At 41.0% G+C, this 19,859-nt stretch overlaps 1 protein-coding gene across 1 annotated transcript in view; it reads left to right on the forward strand.

Annotated features, from left to right (window-relative positions):
- Positions 1–19,859, forward strand: part of ITPR1 (inositol 1,4,5-trisphosphate receptor type 1) — a 248,806-nt gene that overhangs the window by 177,168 nt on the left and 51,779 nt on the right. The window contains exons 41-42 of the mRNA XM_083354087.1: positions 15,498–15,678; positions 18,729–18,985. Coding sequence (XP_083210213.1) covers positions 15,498–15,678; positions 18,729–18,985 — 438 coding nt within the window. The remainder of the gene's footprint in view (positions 1–15,497; positions 15,679–18,728; positions 18,986–19,859) is intronic.

A 19,859-nucleotide genomic window follows, 5' to 3' on the forward strand; every position in this document is an offset into this window, starting at 1 on the left:
TCTCTGTGGGCGCTCCGGAGCTGTGGAACCAGCTACCGGTAGAGCTCCGGATGGCGCCCGATCTTCGCTCCTTTCGTCGCGATCTCAAGACGTTTCTGTTTGTTCAAGCCGGCCTAGCCTGATGGGGATTGGTGGGGTTTTTATTCTTGTGCTTTAATTTTAATCTTGGTGTTTTAGAATTTGATTCCAACTGTTTTAATATGGGCAATTATTTAATCTTGTTTTAACGTTTGTATTTAGTATTTTATTCTGCCCTGTGAACCGCCCTGAGTCCTCAGGGAGAAGGGCGGTATATAAATATTATTAAATTAAATTAAATTAAATATGATTGTGTATCATCCGACCCATCTACTGCAATAATTAAGTTCGCAGATGATACTACAATCTGGATCCTCATTTGCCAACCTTTAGAATTGCATTATTGTTTTTAATTGGGCACTGATTTAATCTTTGTTTTAACTTTTGTATTGTATTGTATTGTTATTTATATGCCCTGTGAACCGCCCTGAGTCCCTAGGGAGAAGGGCGGTATACAAATTAAATAAAACGTAAAACGTAAACTACCGTAGTGGGTCTTATTACAGGTGGGGATGAGACAGCATACAGGGGGGAGGTACAAAAACTATCCATATGGTGTTTCAACAACAACTTGCACCTGAACATCGGCTAGATGAAAGAGATGGTACTAGACTTCCGGAGGAAAAAGGAGGAACCTGCCCCACTTTACATCAGGGAGGACTGTGTGGAGAGAGTTTCCTCCTTTAAATTTCTGGAGTTTATCTCTGTGAAGAACTTACCTGGAAAGTTAATACAACCCAAGTGGCCAGAAAGGCCCAACAGAGACTACTGTTTCTCAGTGTCTTGCCGAAGAACAGGGTAGAACAATGGCTAATGACTCTCTTTTACTGGTCTACTATAGAGAGCATCCTCTCGTACTGTATTGTGGTTTGGTATGCTGGTCTGACAGCTGCAGATAGGAAAGTATTACAGAGGGTAGTGAGCACAGCACAAGACATTGTGGGCTGTCCCCTGACACCACTGGATGACATCGTGAGGGCTCGCTGCCTTGGAAAAGTGAGGAAAATTATCATGGATGACTCACACCCTGGTCGGTATCTCTTTACTCTCCTACCATCGGGTAGGAGATATAGGAGTATAGCCAGCCGTACCAACAGGCTGAAGAACAGCTTTTATCCATGGGCTGTTAGGCTCTTGAACGGGAAATAATTTTATAAGCTTTATGCATGATTGACTTGCGAGGCCGGTGTGTTGTGCAATTAGCTCACATGGTGTAATAAGATGGAGGGTTTGTTGTCACTGTGAATTGGGGGTGGGGGCACAAAGGGAGGTTCAGCCAATCTCAATATATACGTGGTTGTACTTTGACAAAAAAGGTTCATTCATTCAATAGACTGAAACTTTTGAATCAGCCAACTCACCTGTCAATCTCCTGGCCCTGGAACACATCCAGGTCTTCATCAGTTTACAAAAGGCTAGCAGAGTCAGGGCCAATCTGTCTCAGGTGGTATGATGCTGCAGAGAGCAGGCACCGCAACAAAATATCATACTCCCAGGGTCCCTTAAGATGTCATTCTTTAACTGAAGGACCCATTGCATGCCTCACCTTCAGAGATACTGGGATAGGTAGAAACAACTATCACTTCCGGTGGCTCCGCGGCGACGGAGGGAGCCTTCCCGGGCTGCCCGCGGCTCAGCTGGTGTTTTTTCGCCCGAAACAGCGCCGATCAGCTGTTCGGGCGAATCTGAAGCCCCCTCCTCGGGAGAAGAGGAGGGGGTGAGCCCCCAGGTTGGGGTTGAGTTCGCCGGGGCCGCCTGAGCTTGGAGCTTGGGCGGCCGAAGGATTGAACTCCCCCGTAGCCTGGGCTGCTCCCAGCTGACCAGCGTCTCTGCTCCGGACTTTATGGAGCAGAGCCAGGCGTCTGCGACCATCCCTGCTTGAAGGAGAGACTATGAAAGGGAAAGAGCAGGCAGAGCAGTACAAGAGGGAAAGATGAAGAGATGAAGAAGATTTTATTTTACTCTCAAGCTTGATGGACTTTGCTTAAAACTTAAAGTGAAAGTGCGTCACAATTGTAAGTAAAAGATGGCGGCGAAACCCCCCCCCTAGAACTTTTCGGAGTGCTGGAAATTCTCCGGTGCAACAACAATCATTGTTGCAGGCGTTGCATTCTCCTGATGTATTGACATCGAAGGATCTTGAAAAACATACCCAGTTAATTTTGGAGTCAATGGGTGTTAAATTTCTACAGATGGAGGAGAAATTGGAGAAATTGGAGCAGAGAATGGAAGAAAGGATGGAACAGAAACTTAGAGAAATGAAGGTAGACATTTTGTCCTCAGTGCAAAAAGTTGCTAAATGTGTGGAGGTGCTGGATGATCAAGTGCAAGACTTGATTCAAAAGAATGCTTTATTAGAAGCAAAAGTATTGGAAATTGAAGATTTAAAAGACAAAATTGACAGTGAACAGAGCTTGGCCCAATTTCACCAGATGCAGTTTGCTGTGAGAATTAGAGGCCTAAAAGAGAATATTAAGGAAGATTTAAAGCAGCTGGTTTCTGAGGCTTTTGAGGGAGTATTGAACCATCCAGCATCTGAATTAAAACAAGGTATGGACAAAGTGTTCCGTGTGAATTCGTGGATTGCTAAACAGAGAAAGTTGCCTAGAGATGTGGTGGTTTATTTTGTAAAAAGGGAAATTAGAGATGAAGTTATACAAGCTGCCTACGATACCAAAGTTGTGATTGCTGGTCAACAAGTTTTGGTTTTAAAAGAAATTCCTCCAAAGATTTTAAAGAGAAGGAAGGATTTTATATTTCTTGTGCAAGAGCTCAAGCAAAGAGATATAAGGTTCAGATGGGAGATCCCAGTTGGGTTGAGCTTCATGTATGATGGCAAAAGATACTGTTTGAGTAATGTGAAGCAAGCGCATGATTTTTATAATAATGTCTTGGAAGTAACCCCGTCAACACTTCTGGAAGCTGCAGAGGGATCTGGAGAAGGAGAACATCAAGAGGATGAAGATGCACAGATAGACGAGAAGGGTACAGGAGGAGTTCAAGCTGCAACTCTTTTGGATGATCTTAGAGAACAGAGGGTGACGCGTGCTGCCTTAAAACGCTCAAAAAAGAAAAAAAAAATAAGACCAGTAGAAATCTATGGAACTTCCACAAAATATTAATTAATGGACAACTTACTACAGAGGAAGAGGAAGAAAGTTTTGTGGGTTAATGTGGGTTAATTTGTGTAAGAACTATTTATTAATGTGCAAATGAGAATATGTTAAGGTAATAGTGAATTGTGGAAGAACATAGATGGGAATGATGCTAGTTTTTTTTATTTTAGTTTTTTATATATATTTAGTATTATTAAGGATTGGTTTACTATATACAAGCTAGAGAGTGATGGATTTTAGAGTTTATAATTGTTAGTATATGATTGATTATGATTGCCTTTTAGATATATACCTTGTATTTTGCTCTGGGAAGTCGGGGGGGGGGGGAGGGGGGAGGAGGGGAAGTGGAGGGGGGGAGGTAGGGGAGGGAGGAGGGGGAGGGGGAGGGGGGGAGATAGGGGGGAGGTAGGGAGGGGAGGAGGGAGGGGGAAGGGGGGTTTTTTTTTAAAGGAAAATTGTATTTTATAAAACTTTTCAATAATAGAAACAACTATGGAAAAGTGGGTCCTGCAAATATCTGAACTCCATGCCTTGGAGGGCTTTATAGGTGACCACTAGTACCTTAATTCCACCTGAAAGCACACTAGTGCAGTTCACATACCAGAAATGTGCTCATAACTGCCCATACTACTGTATTCTGGACTAGCTACAACTTTTGGATAGTCTTCAAGGGCAGTCCTAGAGCTCATTGCAGTAAATTACTCTGCAGATGTCTAAGCCATGTTTTTAAGAAGAGGCTAGAGAGTCACTTGTCTGAAATGGTACATGTTCTCCTATTTGAGCAGGGAGCTAGACTAGAAGATGTCCAAGGTCCCTTCCAGATCTATCCTATCCTATCCTATCCTATCCTATCCTATCCTATCCTATCCTATCCTATCCTATCCCATCCCATCCCATCCCATCCCATCCCATCCCATCCCATCCCATCCCATCCTATCCTATCCTATCCTATCCTATCCTATCCTATCGTGTAACATGAGCAGTGCCAGGAAGAGCTGCAAGTGTTACACTTTGTATAAAAGCCCTCTTGGCCAGGGCTGCCATCTGCTTTTTAAACAGAAAAATTGATTTCAGAAAGAGCTCCAAATTGCATACCATTTCTTTCTGGGCTAGTGCAACATGAACTAGAATCCACAATCCCCAAAACTCAGTTTGGGCAGGGTCGAGCTAATTTGGTTATTTCCCATCCACATTCCTACATTCTGCAGTCTCTGAGACAGAACCTGCATAACATCACTTGTTTGATCTAGGACAGAAATGTATCACCAGCATAATAGCGCCCGATCTTCGCTCCTTTCGTCGCGATCTCAAGACATTTCTGTTTGTACAAGCTGGCCTAGCCTGATGGGGATTGCTGGGGTTGTTTTATCTTTGGTCTTTTAATTTTTCTTGGGGTTTTTAGAACTGTATTTCTATTGTTTTTAACTAGGGCAATTGTTTAATCTTTTTTTTAATGTTTGTATTTGCTATTTTATTCTGCCCTGTGAACCGCCCTGAGTCCTCAGGGAGAAGGGCGGTATATAAATGTTATTAAATTAAATTAAATTAAATTAAATTAAATAATAGCTAATAATAGCTCATTCCATGTAATCAGATTTCCACACTTAAACATGAATCCTTGAGCTATGCTGTATTTTAAATGAATAGCAATAGCACTTAGACTTATATACCACCCCCACAGTGCTTTACAGCACTCTCTTGGTTTACAAAGTTATCATATTGCTCCCAACAATCTAGGTCCTCATTTTATTGAACTCGAAAGTATAACAGGCTGAGTCAGCCTTGAGCCTCGTCAGAATCAAACTCCAGTCTGTAGGCAGAGTTTGCCTGCAATACAGCATTGTAACTACTGGGCCATTAGGGTGTAATTCTTGTTAATGTTGTAACAAGTTGTATAATATTTAATTTAAAGTGGGGAACATCAAAAGATAAATTAAACAGGTAAGAACTGAACCACCTAGGACTGAAATCATAGAGACTCGAACATAAAAGGAGGATATTATATCAAAGCCAAAAGGTCATAGAGAGTTAGAGAGTAAAAGTTCTTTGTTTTGGTAGAGGGGAAATTATTAATGGTTTTTATGAGAAGTGTAGGCAATGGATATCAGGGAGGAGATAGTCAAAGCCAGAGTTAGAGAAATGAAAGTCAGCACAGTTTAACTAAGCAGCAGATTCCAGAAAGCTAAAAGTAAATAGCATAGGTCAATACAGAGAATAAAGATGACAGTGGAATCCTTCCAGAAGAACAGGAGCCAGAGAGAAAGGAGAGGTTAATAATTTGGAATAGTGGAGTTATAGCAGCAAGGTAAGACTTAATTAGAACTTGAGATAAGAAAAATGTAAGAAAAGGAAATCTGATAGGTAGGAGGGTTAGTTAAGCAACCTTCAATTTTTTTTCCTGTTCCAAAACATTAAAAACAAATCTATTCTCTTTCTTCCCCTCATCTCTATATGTAGAAGACCAGCTACACTGCTTATTCTCCCCCAGCCCCTGGCCCATACCTAACTAGAAGAGTCTTAAAACCTATTTTGCAACCTGATAAAAGCCCAGTTACTTCAAGTTACACAGTGTACTGATCTCCTCTTCTGGAGCATCATCCATTCCTGTAATATTGTAGCTAGAAGAGATGGGTAAGAGATAGCATTTGGGTGATGAGCAGCATGCAGACTCACTTCAGGGAGCGGGCATGACTTCCCTTAGGCAGAAGCCCAGAATAAGCAAAACGAAAACCCTCTGCTGACTTTCAACTACCAAACCAACTAGCTAACTTTCCTGTTGATGATAGTCAAGTTATGAAACAGCTGAAAAAGATACCAAGGGTGTAAAAAGGAGCGGGGGGGGGGGAAGAGAATTTATAGCAAACCTATTCAGTTTTAGCTTTAGCTTTAGTTGTTTTTAGTTTTTGATGTAATCATAGTCCGGTTTTCTGCTCTCTATAGGTATAAACGAAATACAATTCTCCAAACTAATTAAAATGGCTTCATAAGATGAGATTTGCCCAGATAATTAATGCACAAATGTTAGAGGATCCCCCCAAATCAGGACAGAACAGCCCAGGACTTCCTTCTTTTTAATGTAACTTTTTTCCCCAGCATTTAAATCGGCTACAGGTGGATTCAGGTTAATCCCTATAAGGATTAGTCCTTGATAAGCAGGAAGCGCCAGCCTTTTTAAAGCAAGGTCACACTATTTTTATTTTATTTTTTAACACAGGAATCAACAAGGATGTTATATAACTTCTATTTATATTCAACTGGCTAGTAGCTGCAGGTATACAAGAGAAGCGAAGGAAGGAATTTAATGAGCTCTGAGGGTTTGTTCACCTTCTCAAGCTGGTAGAGACAGCTTGAGATCTTTCGGTTGGCTTTTTTTTTATGCGTCAGCAAATGATGCTAGTGGGTGGTGTGGGTAGGTGGACTGACTGGTTGCCATGGTTTTCTTCAGCTCCCTTTTCTCTGCTGTCTCTTCCAAATAAAAAATATTTTAAAGGGTTGCTGACTTCCAGGAGCCAGTAAAACATCCTTGTTCTCACACCCACATACGAATCCTTCATTCAGGAAGGAAGTAGGATGTGTCTTTCTCCCCTGTGCTGGTAATGTGTGGTTTAAAGGCTCACTATACTTCTGTGGGTGTGTGTTTGCTGCAGCTGTGTTAAATGTGTGAAGAAAGTGGTACTTTTTAAAAATATATTGAAATTGTAGTCCCATGACTCCCACAGACCCAGAACCATCTGCTTGTTCTGCTACATTTTTAATCAGGGCAAGAATAAAAGCAGAACTTGTGATACTACCTGTAATTTTTGCACATAATCTCTTCTCTCCCCCCCCCCCATTTGCTCACTTGAAAACATCTTCCCTTTTCTGTTGCTTTCTATACTTGCTCTGGATGTTTGTCCCTAATATAAAAAAGCAGGCAGCTAATTAGCATTTCGGCTGCAGACACCCATCTCGTGCAAGAAAATTTCAGAAATCAAGTACCCATGGCCCATTTGACAGCGTAGATTGCTCCCAGTGGAAGAAAACTAGTAACTCTGGCTGTCCAGTCTCTTCTTAAAAACCTCCAGTGTTGGAGCATTCACCACCTCTGGAGGCAGGTTGTTCCACTGGTTAATTGTTCTAACTGTCAGGAAGTTTCTCCTTAGTTCTAGGTTGCTTCTCTCCTTGACTAGTTTCCATCCGTTGCTTCTTCTCCTGCTTTCAGGTGCTTTGGAGAATAGCTTGACTCCCTCTTCTTTGTGGCAGCCCCTGAGATATTGGAACACTGCTATCTTGTCACCCCTCACTCTTCTCTTCGTTAAACTACACATACCCAATTCCAGCAACCTTTCCCTATAATTTGTTTGGCATGATCTGTTTTTGAAAAACAGAGAACAGAATAACAGAGTTGGAAGGGATCTTGGAGGTCTTCTAGTCCAACCCCTGTTCAGGGAGGAAGCCCTATACCATTTCAGACAAATGGCTGTCCAATCTCTTCTTAAAAATATCCAGTGTTGGAGCATACATAACTTCTGAAGGCAAGTTGTTCCACTGATTAATTGTTCTGTCAGGCAATTCCTCCTTAGTTCTAGGTTGCTTCTCTCCTTGATTAGTTTCCATCCGTTGCTTCTTGTCTTGCCTTCAAGGTGCTTTGGAGAATATTTGACTTCCTCTTTTTGTGCAACCCCTGAGATATTGGAACACTGCCAGTCCTTCCTTTCATCAAACTAGACATACTTTTCAGCAACATGAGGCTCTTTAATCACTTTTGAAATATGAAAAGGGATCAGACATTTTTAATGTTCTTTTAATCCCACCTTTATAGTGTTTTATAAACAACTCAAAGCAGCAAACATACCTAATGTCTCTTTGTCCTCCTATTTTCCCCACAACAACTCTGTAACGTGAATTGGGCTGAGACTGAAGTCACTCAACTGACTTTTATGCCCAAAGCAGGACTAGAACACACAGTCTCCTCATTTTTAGCCTGGTGGTCTTAACCACTAGACAATGGGTCTCCAAATTCAGCAATTTTAAGACTTGTGGACTTCAATTTCTAGAATCATCCAGCCAAATTATCCAGTTTGGAGATCCCTGCACTAGACCAAGCTGGCTATACTGGTATTGCAAAGCTCGTAGAATCACATCCAAAAAGAGATAAATGTTTATCAAAGTATCTTTCTTACTTTTTAGAGTCAAGACCAAAAATTACTGTTTATACTTCCATTTGGATTTTTTTTTAACCACTGCAAATGAATGCTTTCCATAAGGATAATTCTTTTCTCAGGCACTTAAATACATTTATGGCCTAGCATAGAATTCTGGCTACAGACTTGAAATGTCAGTTTAAAAGAAGCAGACCTAACGCAATATAGTAGGGAATTTCTAATTACTAAATTTGAGTGAAAGCCAAACTTCTTTATGCAAATTTTTATGTTTCCTGTTGTCTTAGTTAGCACTACGAATAAATAATTATAACTAAAGCGCACACCTAGGTAAAACTGTTTGAAGCAAATGTTTCCAATACATATGGTAAATGTGAAAATTCACAAATTTGAGCAAAATCTAATATGAACAAAACCATCCTTAAGGCATCATTAATGCAGCTTTTTGTTCTAGTAGGTCAGATGCATTGCTGTATCACTCATAGTTTCATGATAAGCTTCTACCATTTAAGCAGCAGTTCCCTGATATACTGTGGAATTAAACCATCAGTGAAACATGCAAACTGCTATTCAGTTTGAGGTTGGTTTATCTGTGGATTTGCTTATATTGCGCGAGAATATATACAAGATATACATACTATATATATACTGATAAGGCCATCTGCAATGTGGTGTATTTTGGCAACTAAAATTCTTGGCTTATCTGCAATATATACAGTATTCATAAATCTATTGAGCATCAAAAATAAATATACTCTGGAAAAATGAGTATGCTTAAACTGAATTCTGATTTTGCGAAAGATTCCTAACAGCTTGTAGTACATCACAGTAAAGGATCTGATGGTGAATGTTGCCCAACACATGAGATATGCTAAAGCTTTCAGAAGGAAAGAAAGGCATGTGACATTGTGATCGTGACAAGAAAGAAAACCGGATGAAAGCAGTTCCCAGGAACAAGAATAAATGGAGGAAGAGAAGAGAGAATTCCTAGTATGGATTATTATTATTTGTTTAGTGTATGGCATATCATACATACATGGATTAGCAGTATATATTAACATTTCAACTAGATTAGTAGAACTCAATAAAATATAAATGTTAAAATGATCTAATGTTCTAATATCAATGTCTAGACCATCTAACCACTGAAGCACAACATGATTAATATTAAAGAAAAAACATATATTGGACTGGTATATGTCCTCAGCTTACATCCGATCACAATGTGATCTAGAGTTTGATGTGGGACTCCAGTGTCACGCTGAGGGGAGGATGCTATGCCCATTTATAGAGAGTCCTGTCAGACGCCATGTGAGATGCAAATCCTATTCATAATTCTCCATTGCTCATATAGTTTCAAAGCCTCACACTTTTATTTCTGGGGTCATTTATATATCTTCCTATAACTGAGCATTTAGGGCCCCATTTGGCTTTCCATTGGGAATTGACATTAAAGTTGTTGGGCAGATATTGTGCAAGTGCCAATGGGGGCTTCCTGGATTAGGCTTCCTGAATAGGTTTGTGTAATAGTGGTAAAGAGAGATAAGAGTTAGTCACATATGTGACCGAAGTGAAAAGGGACGGCAGGTGAACTCCTTACATGATCTCACTTAGACCATTTCAATTTGCAGGAACTAGAAAAGAGCAATTCAGTACATTTGATTCGTGTCATATTGCAACATTATCCACAGAAGAATGCTAACTTTGTAATTCTCTGCATAAGGTGATCTATGTACTCCTTTTCTGATTTATGTAATAGTATCCTTGGTTGTCAGGTGCTTTCAACCATATGGTCTCTGCTCAGTACTTTACAGAGTTATTTGAAGGCATTACAAGGCACATACACCAAATGAATCAGTCTGTCTTTCTAACTATTTATCTACCCACAGATATATGTGTGCACACACGCATTTCATATAGGCTAATTGGAGCAACAGATTAAAGCACTAGTTTTAATTCTCTTCCAAAGTTAGTTGTTATGTTCAGCATACACAATATAGTGCACATATCCTTGCTTTTATGTCTTGAATCCTTTGGGGTGCAGTGTCATGGTTCTAATGAATGAGACAAATCAAACAAATTGCAAGCGTATTATTTATCTAAAAAATCTTAGTAATGAAATGAAACATCAGCACTCATGGAGGGATGCCAGAATCTCAAATCTCCTCCACCCAAACCCATTGTAACACACACACAATCCCCGCCCTTATCTACACAACATAAATCACATTATCCAATTAGTTTTACATATGAGGTCTCTCCTCCCATTCTGTACGTGGGCTTCTTATCTTCTCAAAATAGTCGTTAGAAAAATTCCTTCCCTCCAAGATTCAAAGTGAAGCAGTTTAAACAAAAGGCTGTCTCTTACATTGTCAGTGCAAAAACATGTCAATGTTTGCAGCATTGACATCCAGCCCCGCTTACAAAAAGAACAGATCCCGTAATGTAAACAAACACAAGTTAGGAGCTGACTTTTGGTTTGTTGGGGTGTTTCTCATAAAACCTTTTGATAAGTCTGTCAGCTTTCACATCGCTAAATTTCACCCAAATGGCTTCAGACAATGGGTATCCCTTCCATTGTACTAGGTACTGCAATTTTCCCCTAAAGATTCTAGAGTCCAGGATACATTTCACTTCATAATGGGTCTGACCTGCTACTATGAGGGGTCCAGGAGCTTTCTTAGGGGGGGATCTTAAAGCGGAGGCTCAAAAAGGTTTCAGTAAGCTGCAATGGAACACCGGGTGAATTTTCCCCAAAAGTGTGGGGAGTTTCAATTTTACTGTGACCCGGTTGATGATTTTCACAATGGGGAAAGGTCCCAAGAATTTTGGTCTCAATTTCTTGCTGGGTAATTTGAGACGTAAACATTTAGTTGACAGATAAACCTTTTTCCCCACTTGGAATGTTCTTTGGGGAGCCCTCTTTTTATCAGCCTGTTTTTTATAAGTCTCAGAAGTCTTCTTTAATGCTGTTTTCGTGTTTCTCCAAACCTCTTCCCACCCCCTTATCCATTGATCAAGTGTCTGGGAAGCGGAGGGCACCTGAGGATAGTCAGGCATCGGGCTGAACTCTTTTCCTGTGGCTACTCTGAAAAGTGTGTAGCCAGTGCTGCTGTGAACAGAATTATTGTAGGCCACCTCGGCAAAAGGGAGAAGGTCAGTCCAGTTTGTCTGTTGGTAAGAAACAGCATCTGAGGTATTGCTCCACCATTTTGTTAGCGGATTCTTCAGCCCCATTGGTAACTGGATGAAAAGCAGATGATAAGCCTTGAGATGATCCAATTAATTTAAGGAAATTCCTCCAAAATTTCGCTGTGAACTGCACTCCTCTATCTGAAATTATTCGTTTAGGGGCACCATGCAGTCGGTAGATATGTTTCAGGAACAATTTAGTCAGTCGTTGTGCAGATGGGAGTCCTTTACAGGCCATAAAGTGAGCCTGCTTCAAAAACAGATCTATCACAGTCCATTTGACAGTATTTCCTCTACTGTTGGGTAGGTCTACAATAAAGTCCATAGCTATTTCTTCCCATGCTTGAGAAGGGTCTGCTACTGACTGCAGTAGCCCAGAGGTTTTCCCTGGAATTCTTTCCATGGTGGCACATATGGTACAACTCTTGACATAGTTTTCCACATCTCATTTTAGTCCTGGCCACCAAAATTGCCGGCGGATGAGGTGTAGAGTTTTAAATATCTGAAGTGTCCAGCCTGTTTTACATCATGGCTGTGTCTGAGACCAGGGTTTCAGGTAGATACATTTTTTTCCCCATGTATGCCAAACCATCCATGCATGTTAGGGAGGTTTGATTATCTTTGAACCATTGATCAGTGAGGAGCTCTCATTTTATCTTCTTCACTTCTGGGTCATCAGAATTAGGGGTTCTGCGAGGTGTGATTTGTGCTGCAGGTTGTGAACTGGGGATAATTGTCTCAAAGATCTCTTCACATTCACTTTTGTACTGTGGCAGTCGGGATAGTGCATCAGCTAGGAGGTTTTTCCTTCCTGATATGTACTTTAAAGTAAAGTTAAAACGGTTAAAGTACTGTGCCCATTGCACTTACTTTGGGGACAATTTGTAGGGAGTTTTTAGTGCCTCTAAATTTTTGTGATCTGTCCATACTTCAAAAGGCACCTTGGTCCCTTCTAAATAATGTCGCCAGGTTAATAGCCCCCACCTAATTGCGAAGGCCTCCTTCTCCCAAACTGTCCATCTCCTCTCACCTTCCATTAATTTCTTAGAGATGTAGGCACAAGGTTGTAGGACTCCACTTTTATTCTTTTGTAGTAACACACTACCACACTAGACCCGTACCAATCGGGCTTCAGGCCCGGGTACAGCACGGAGACAGCATTGGTCGCGCTGGTGAATTATCTCTGGCGGGCGTGGGACAGGGGCTGTTCCTCTGTCCTAGTCCTTTTAGACCTCTCAGCGGCTTTCGATACCATCGACCATGGTATCCTGCTGTGGCGCCTCAGGGGGTTGGGAGTGGGAGGCACAGTTTGGCATTCAGTAGTTTCTTTAACACTTCTCTGACCAATCTTACATGATCAGTCATATTCGTACTGTATATCAGAATGTCATCAAGATACACCAGAACCCCTTTATATAAATGTTCATGTAGGACCTCATTAATCAACTGCATAAATACAGCTGGGGGCCCCTGCAGTCCAAATGGCATGACTTTGAATTGGTAGCTTCCCAAAGGGCAGTTGAAGGCCATTTTCCACTCATCCCAGATTCTCAATGGCTGATGATTTGACATCTCCCCATTCTGCTTCTGGGGCCTCTTGCTGCACAGTCTGGCCTCCGTATTCTCTACTGGAGTGGTTCCAGCTTGATGACGAGATAAGCTCAGTTATCTGATGAAGTTTGGAGATGGGCCCAAATTCATCTTGCCACAGAAAACTATTTATTAATTCCTCTTCAGAAGTTTCGCCAGCAACCAGGCTTTCATTTTCCATCTTGAGGATTCTTCCCTGAATCTTTGCCATCTTATCTCTCTTACTGGAGACAGCGGCAGGGGTTAAGAATCCCCCTTTGAAAGAAACCAGATTCTGGCATGATGTCATGGTTCCGATGAATGAGACAAACAAATTGCAGGCATATTATTTATCTAAAAAGTCTTAGTAATGAAACGAAACATCGGCACTCATGGAGGGATGCCAGAATCTGAAATCTCCTCCACCCAAACCCATCGTAACACACACACGATCCCCACCCTTATCTACATGTCATAAATCACATTATCCAATTAGTTTTACATATGAGGTCTCTCCTCCCATTCTGTACGTGGGCTTCTTATCTTCTCAAAATAGTCGTTAGAAAAATTCCCTCCCTCCAAGATTCAAAGTGAAGCAGTTTAAACAAAAGGCTGTCTCTTACATTGTCAGTGCAAAAACATGTCAATGTTTGCAGCATTGACATGCAGCAGCTCTACATGTTGCATAATAGTAGAAGGGATCAACCTATTTTCCAAAGCACCAGAAGACAAGACAAGAAACAGAGGATGGAAACTAATCAAGGAGAGAAGCAACCTAAAACTAAGGAGAACTTTTCTAACAGTAAGAATAATTAGGGGAATGGCTTCCCTTCAGATGTTGTGGGTGCTCCATCACTGGATTGGGTTCCACTTGTCTGGAATGATACAGGGCAGGGGTTGGCTCTTTTATTACTTGTGGACTTCAACTCCCAGAATTCCTGAGTCAGGATGGCTGGTTCAGGAATTCTGGGAATTGAAATCTACAAGTCATAAATGAGCTAAAGTTGTGCAAGGGGTTGGAATAGAAGACCTCCAAAGTCCCTTCCAACTCTGTTATTTTTTTACTCCATTTATTTTGTTATTCTATTAGGGCAGACATGTCAAACACAAGGCCCGGGGGCCAGATCCAGCCCGCGAAGTGGTTTCATGCGGCCCGCGAAGCCATCCTGGAAACAGTGAGGGAACGGCCCCCACTGCCCTGGCCCTGGCCCAGAGACCTTCCTCCTGCCAGAGACCCTCAGATCTGTCCCACTCCTGCCCAGGCCCCCATAGGCACCCTTGATGCGAAGGATGTAGAGCTGGCCACGCCCACCCAGTAGGCCATACACACTTTAGCCATGCCCACCCAGTAGGCCATGCCCACCCAGGCCACACCCACCAGGCCCCCTGAGGGCAACCGTAATGCTGATGCGGCCCTCAATGAAATTGAGTTTGACACCCCTGTATTAGGGCATGGTATTATACACTCAACAGGTAGCTGCAATCGTTCCAAGTAGTTGCATGTGACTGTCCTCATTCACTGATTCTGTTTTACTGAATACTTCAATGAACATTTGAGGTATCTGTAAGACTTCCCACACATAGATTTTATGTTAAGGCAGCAATCTTGTAAACATTTATTTAGGAGTAAGCCTTACTGGGAAGGGACGCGGTGGCTCAGTGGGTTAGGACGCTGAACTTGTCGATCGGAAGGTAACAGCGTTCCGTGCGCCTTTGGCGTCTAGTCATGCCGGCCACATGACCACGGAGACGTCCTCGGACAAGCGCTGGCTCTTCGGCTATGAAACGGAGATGAGCACCGGCCCCTAGAGTCGGAAACGACTAGCACGCATGTGCGGGGGAACCTTTACCTTTACCTTTTTAAGCCTTACTGAACTCGGTAGCACCTACAGTATATATGAGTCATATATACAAGATTGCATTGTCATACAAAATATGAAGACATCTTAATTAATAACTGCTTATGAGCAAAGTTTGTAATCATCTTCAAATATCTATAAAAATAGATTTGAATTGAAATAGGAAGCAGGAAAACTATTCAGCAATAGAACAGGAAGGCTTGAAAGATGGTGGTATATTCTATGTGTGTCTCTGTGTGTGTCCATATCTCAGTTTTCAGCAGTTATAAATATATGACTCTATGCAAGCCTTTTTTATAAATGGCAAACCACATTGAGGAGAAACTATTCCATAGTCACTGTTTTCTACTTGTTTTGCTTTTTCTGAATTAGCAGTTGTGGATAATTCTACATTGGCTATGAGATTATAATTGCTTATCTTTAACAGTAATCAGTCAATGGTTGTGGGGCTCACAGTTTTTTAAAATGTATGTCTTTGATATTAAATATATTTCATTTTTATTTTTAAACTAACAATTTATTGGGCTTTTATTTTGCTACAGCACTCCTTTTTTTGTCGCTTGATGGAAGATAAGAAATCAGAAAAATTCTTCAAAGTGTTTTATGATCGTATGAAAGTTGCTCAGCAAGAAATCAAGGCCACAGTCACAGTTAACACCAGTGATTTGGGAAATAAAAAGAAAGATGATGACTCCGACAGAGATGTGCCAGCAAGGAAGAGAGGTAAGGCTCAAGAGCTACAGTAGAGTATGACCAACTGAAAGTAAATAATTCATCATGTAATTAAGTATTTTATTGATCCCATGATTCCGGTCCACAGCATGGAAAAGAGTGCTATCCTGCCATGACATCATCTTCCTTCCTCAACCTTTTGGGATATGGCAATTACTGAAATGGTGACAGGTATTCTCAGTATTGGTATATCCAGCCAGCTTCAGTAGCTTGACATGTTGCTTCATATTTTCATTTAACATTCTTTGCTCTGCAGGCAGTAGGTCTAGAATTCTATAATTAAAAGCAGACTTTCTATTTCTCAATTCAGTCTAAAGATAAATTAGATTTTTTCCCCAACCACTTTCGGATTGGAAAGATTAGCTAGTGACATCACCATTGCCCATTGATCACAGCATCCTAACCACGAGACCCATCTTGCTCTTATGAATTAAGATGTACATTCAAAATTAAATATTAAACTTCTCTATCACTTGGAGCACTGTTCTGACATGCAAGTATGATGGATCAGTACATATTGCCAATAAGGATGAAATATAATAGATTGTTCCTAATAATGTAATAGTTGTTGTACTAAGAAGTTGTTCCTAGAATTGGTGTACTAGGTTGTTCCTAGTAGTCAAGAATATGAACTGATGCTTTATACGGCCATAATACATATGGTAAAGACATAATTTTGGGGAGCAGAAGATAGGTATTTTTATACTACATATTTTAAGTAAAAAATAAACAGATGTACTAACTGTGGGTCCAGTGGATAAAATAAGCACCATATTTACCCAAAAGAAGTAAGGTTCATCCCTACCTGGTAATTACCTGTGAGTTGGGGTGAGGAAGTAATAAGCATAAACTATACCTCTGTAAATGAAAGACCAGGAGGCTTAAATCAATCTAGATATCCCTGCTGAAAACCCTGGATGGTTTTCAAGAGTGTGATGAAGAATGCTATTATTATTCACTACTTTTAAACAGGGTGCCTTATTGTAAAGGTGGATGATTTTAATCAAAAAGTTCTAAAGTCAGTTAATACAAGTAGTCCTCAAATTACAACAGTTCATTCAGTTACCGTTCAAAGTTACAACACATCTGGAAAAAGTTACTTATGACTGTTTTTCACATTTATGACCATTGCAGCATCCCCAAAGTCACACGATCAAAATTCAGATGCTTAGCAACTGACTCACATTTAGGTTGCAGTATCTTGGGGTCATGTGATCACCTTTTGTGACCTTCTGACAAGCAAAGTCAATGGGGAAGCCATATTTATTTAACAACTGTGGCAAGAAAAATCGTAAAGTGGGGCAAAACTCGCATTAACAAATATCTCACTTTACAACTAAAATTTAGGGGTCAATTGTGTTGTAAATTGAGGAGTACCTGTATTATTTTCTTGGTTTAGGATCTTCCCTGTTTTGTAATGAGGCGTCTGGACACACACACACACACACACACACACACACACACACACACTTACCTCCACATATTTATTGCCCAGCAGGACTTGTCCAGGACCCATTACAGGGGATAGATAAAGTGGAAAGCTGAATATTTCACAGGATTTTTGTCACTATGTTCCTGCCTGTGCTATTTTGGAGAATTTTTCCTCATAAATTGTTAAGATATCAGTGAGGGGCATGGTCATCTCTTCTTTGGATAACTTGAAGCCCTGTCCAAGCAGAACTTGGATTTTTATTCATTAAGCAATGAAAATGACAGCATGAGAATAAGCTGCATCCACAGTTCGTCATATTTAGAATGGTGGTTGCTGTTTCCAGCATTTATGCCACTTGAAATGCACTTGTATTTTTATTTTATTTTTTTGCACTGCAGCTGCTTTTGTTGACATAGCAGACGCAGGTTTTTAAGCTGGCTTTTCCAGAGCCTGATGCTAATTAGGGCCGAGAGGAAGTAACTGACCTAAGGTCATTTGGCTAGCTCCCATGTTCTAGGGTAGGCTAGAACCTGGGTCTTCCCTGGCTCTAGTCTGGCACCCTAGCCACTATCCATAATGTCTGCTGCTTTGTCATATGTAAAGTATGCTCATTTGAATCAGTGACTGTCTCAAGTTTCATTAATTCTGAGCAGTCTGACAGAATCTGGATCTAATCCAATATGCTGAAGTGGAATACCTACGGGAGCACCTACTGCCAGTGTCAACACCCCTCCGTCCTGTGCGCTCCCACAGAGAGGGCCTCCTCAGGGTGCCACCGGTCAGAGAATGCCGGCTGGTGACCCCCAGGGGGAGAGCATTCTCGGTGGGTGCGCCAATCCTCTGGAACCGCTTACCAGCCGAAATCCGGATGGCCCCCGACTTTTGCACCTTTTGGCGAGATTTAAAACCTATCTATTCCAGCAAGCCGGCCTGGCCTGATAGATTTGGGGTTTTATTTGTAGATCTGGGGTTTTATTTGTTTTATTGTTGGTTTATTGTATACTTACTTTGCTCTGTACACCGCCCTGAGTCCTCCGGGAGAAGGGCGGTATATAAAATAAATAAATAAATAAACAAATAATAAATAAATAAATAAATAAATAAATAAATAAATAAATAAATAAATAAATGGAGGAGGAACTTCTGTTTATCCAAAGGAATTGCACTATACTTTTAATGAACCCAGCATGGCTCATCTTGGAAACTCTCCCTTTCCCCTCAGCATGGCTGGCTCAGGAATTCTGGGAGTTGAAGTCCACGAGTCATAAAAGAGCCAAAATTGCCTACCCCTGTACTAGGTGTTTCGGTGGCAGTTTCTAGACCCTTGCTGGCAAGTCTGTTTTATAATAACTAAGTATCATTTACTAAAACTTTTAATGACTGTATTTATGTTTATTTAATCTACAAAGAACTGTCTTTTTGAGGCTATTTCTATGTATTGCTAAGAAACGAGATGAATCAGGCTGGCTTGTTAAACTTATTATACTAATCTGGATACTTTTACTACAAAAAGCCAAAATGCTCGATGGCCAATGTGTGAATCTTTCTGGAAATGGTAAAGAGGACTGCGTCATTATTTGCTAATGGCATCTGTCATTGTGCATTATAGCATTAAGAGAACCCCTGACCCAAATAACAGAGGAAGCGAGAGATCAGTTGGTTGAGGCCTCCACCGCAACAAGGAAAGCATTTAACACCTACAGAAGAGAAGCCGACCCTGATGATCATTATTCAGCCATAGAAGGAGCACAGTCTGTGGCAGATAAAAACAAAGACGAGCTGGAGATGAGTCCTGTCATCACAATAATGCAGCCCATTTTACGGTTTTTGCAGTTGCTGTGTGAAAACCACAACCGGGATTTGCAGGTACACAAGCAGTCTTGCCACCTATGGGGCATGCTCAGGAGCCCCAGTGTGTCTGGCAATGCCTTACTTAACCTGATCTGAATGTTGAAGGTTTTTAGTTAATTAGTTGAGAAGCTATCATGTTGCCAAACCTAGCACCAGTCTCAAACATCATCTTTATGTGGATGGATGGATGGATTGATAGTCAAGGTATTGTAGGAGGTGAAGCTGGAGTGAAAAGATTCTCACTAATTTAACTACTAGTAAACAAGCGCTTTGGGGCTAGCAAAACACTGCATAGCCACCATATTGTAAGAACATCCATAGCATGCTCTCAAATTTCAAAAATGCCCAAGAACCCAGAAAGTGGGAACCTCTGGGGGACCTAAAAACATGTCTAACAATTCTTTTCTTCTCAGAAGAGAGTTGGATTACTCAAACTGAGAACAAGGAATAATTTGTTAGTTTTTCCTTTAGCAGAAGAAATTTGGTTTCCTGAAGCAAAACGAATGGTGCTTTTCTTTTCTGTCACAATCAGAACTATAAGAAGCCTTACTGTACCACTCAAGCACTATTCTTGTTTTTATTCATCTCCTCAGTTTTTTCCATTCCCTGACTCTCCCTGGCTGATGCTTCCTGTGTGGAACAGCTGGTTCTAACACACATGGTTACGTTATGAACCGGAACGCCCAACTCACTGAGCAGCAAAGGATTATCCTACTGAATCTGAAATTGAAGTTGTGTGATATTCTTGGTTCCCTTGTGGAAACTTGGAAGCTAATGGAGGCTGCAAAATAGGGCAGGAAGTGCAAACTTCTGCAGCCTATAACTTGTCCATCTCAGAGATAAGAGTATTTCTTCTTAAACCTAAATTGTTAGGCCTAAGATTATTTGG

Source organism: Vipera ursinii, assembly GCF_947247035.1.
Source record: "Vipera ursinii genome assembly, chromosome: 2".
Taxonomy (NCBI): domain Eukaryota; kingdom Metazoa; phylum Chordata; class Lepidosauria; order Squamata; family Viperidae; genus Vipera; species Vipera ursinii.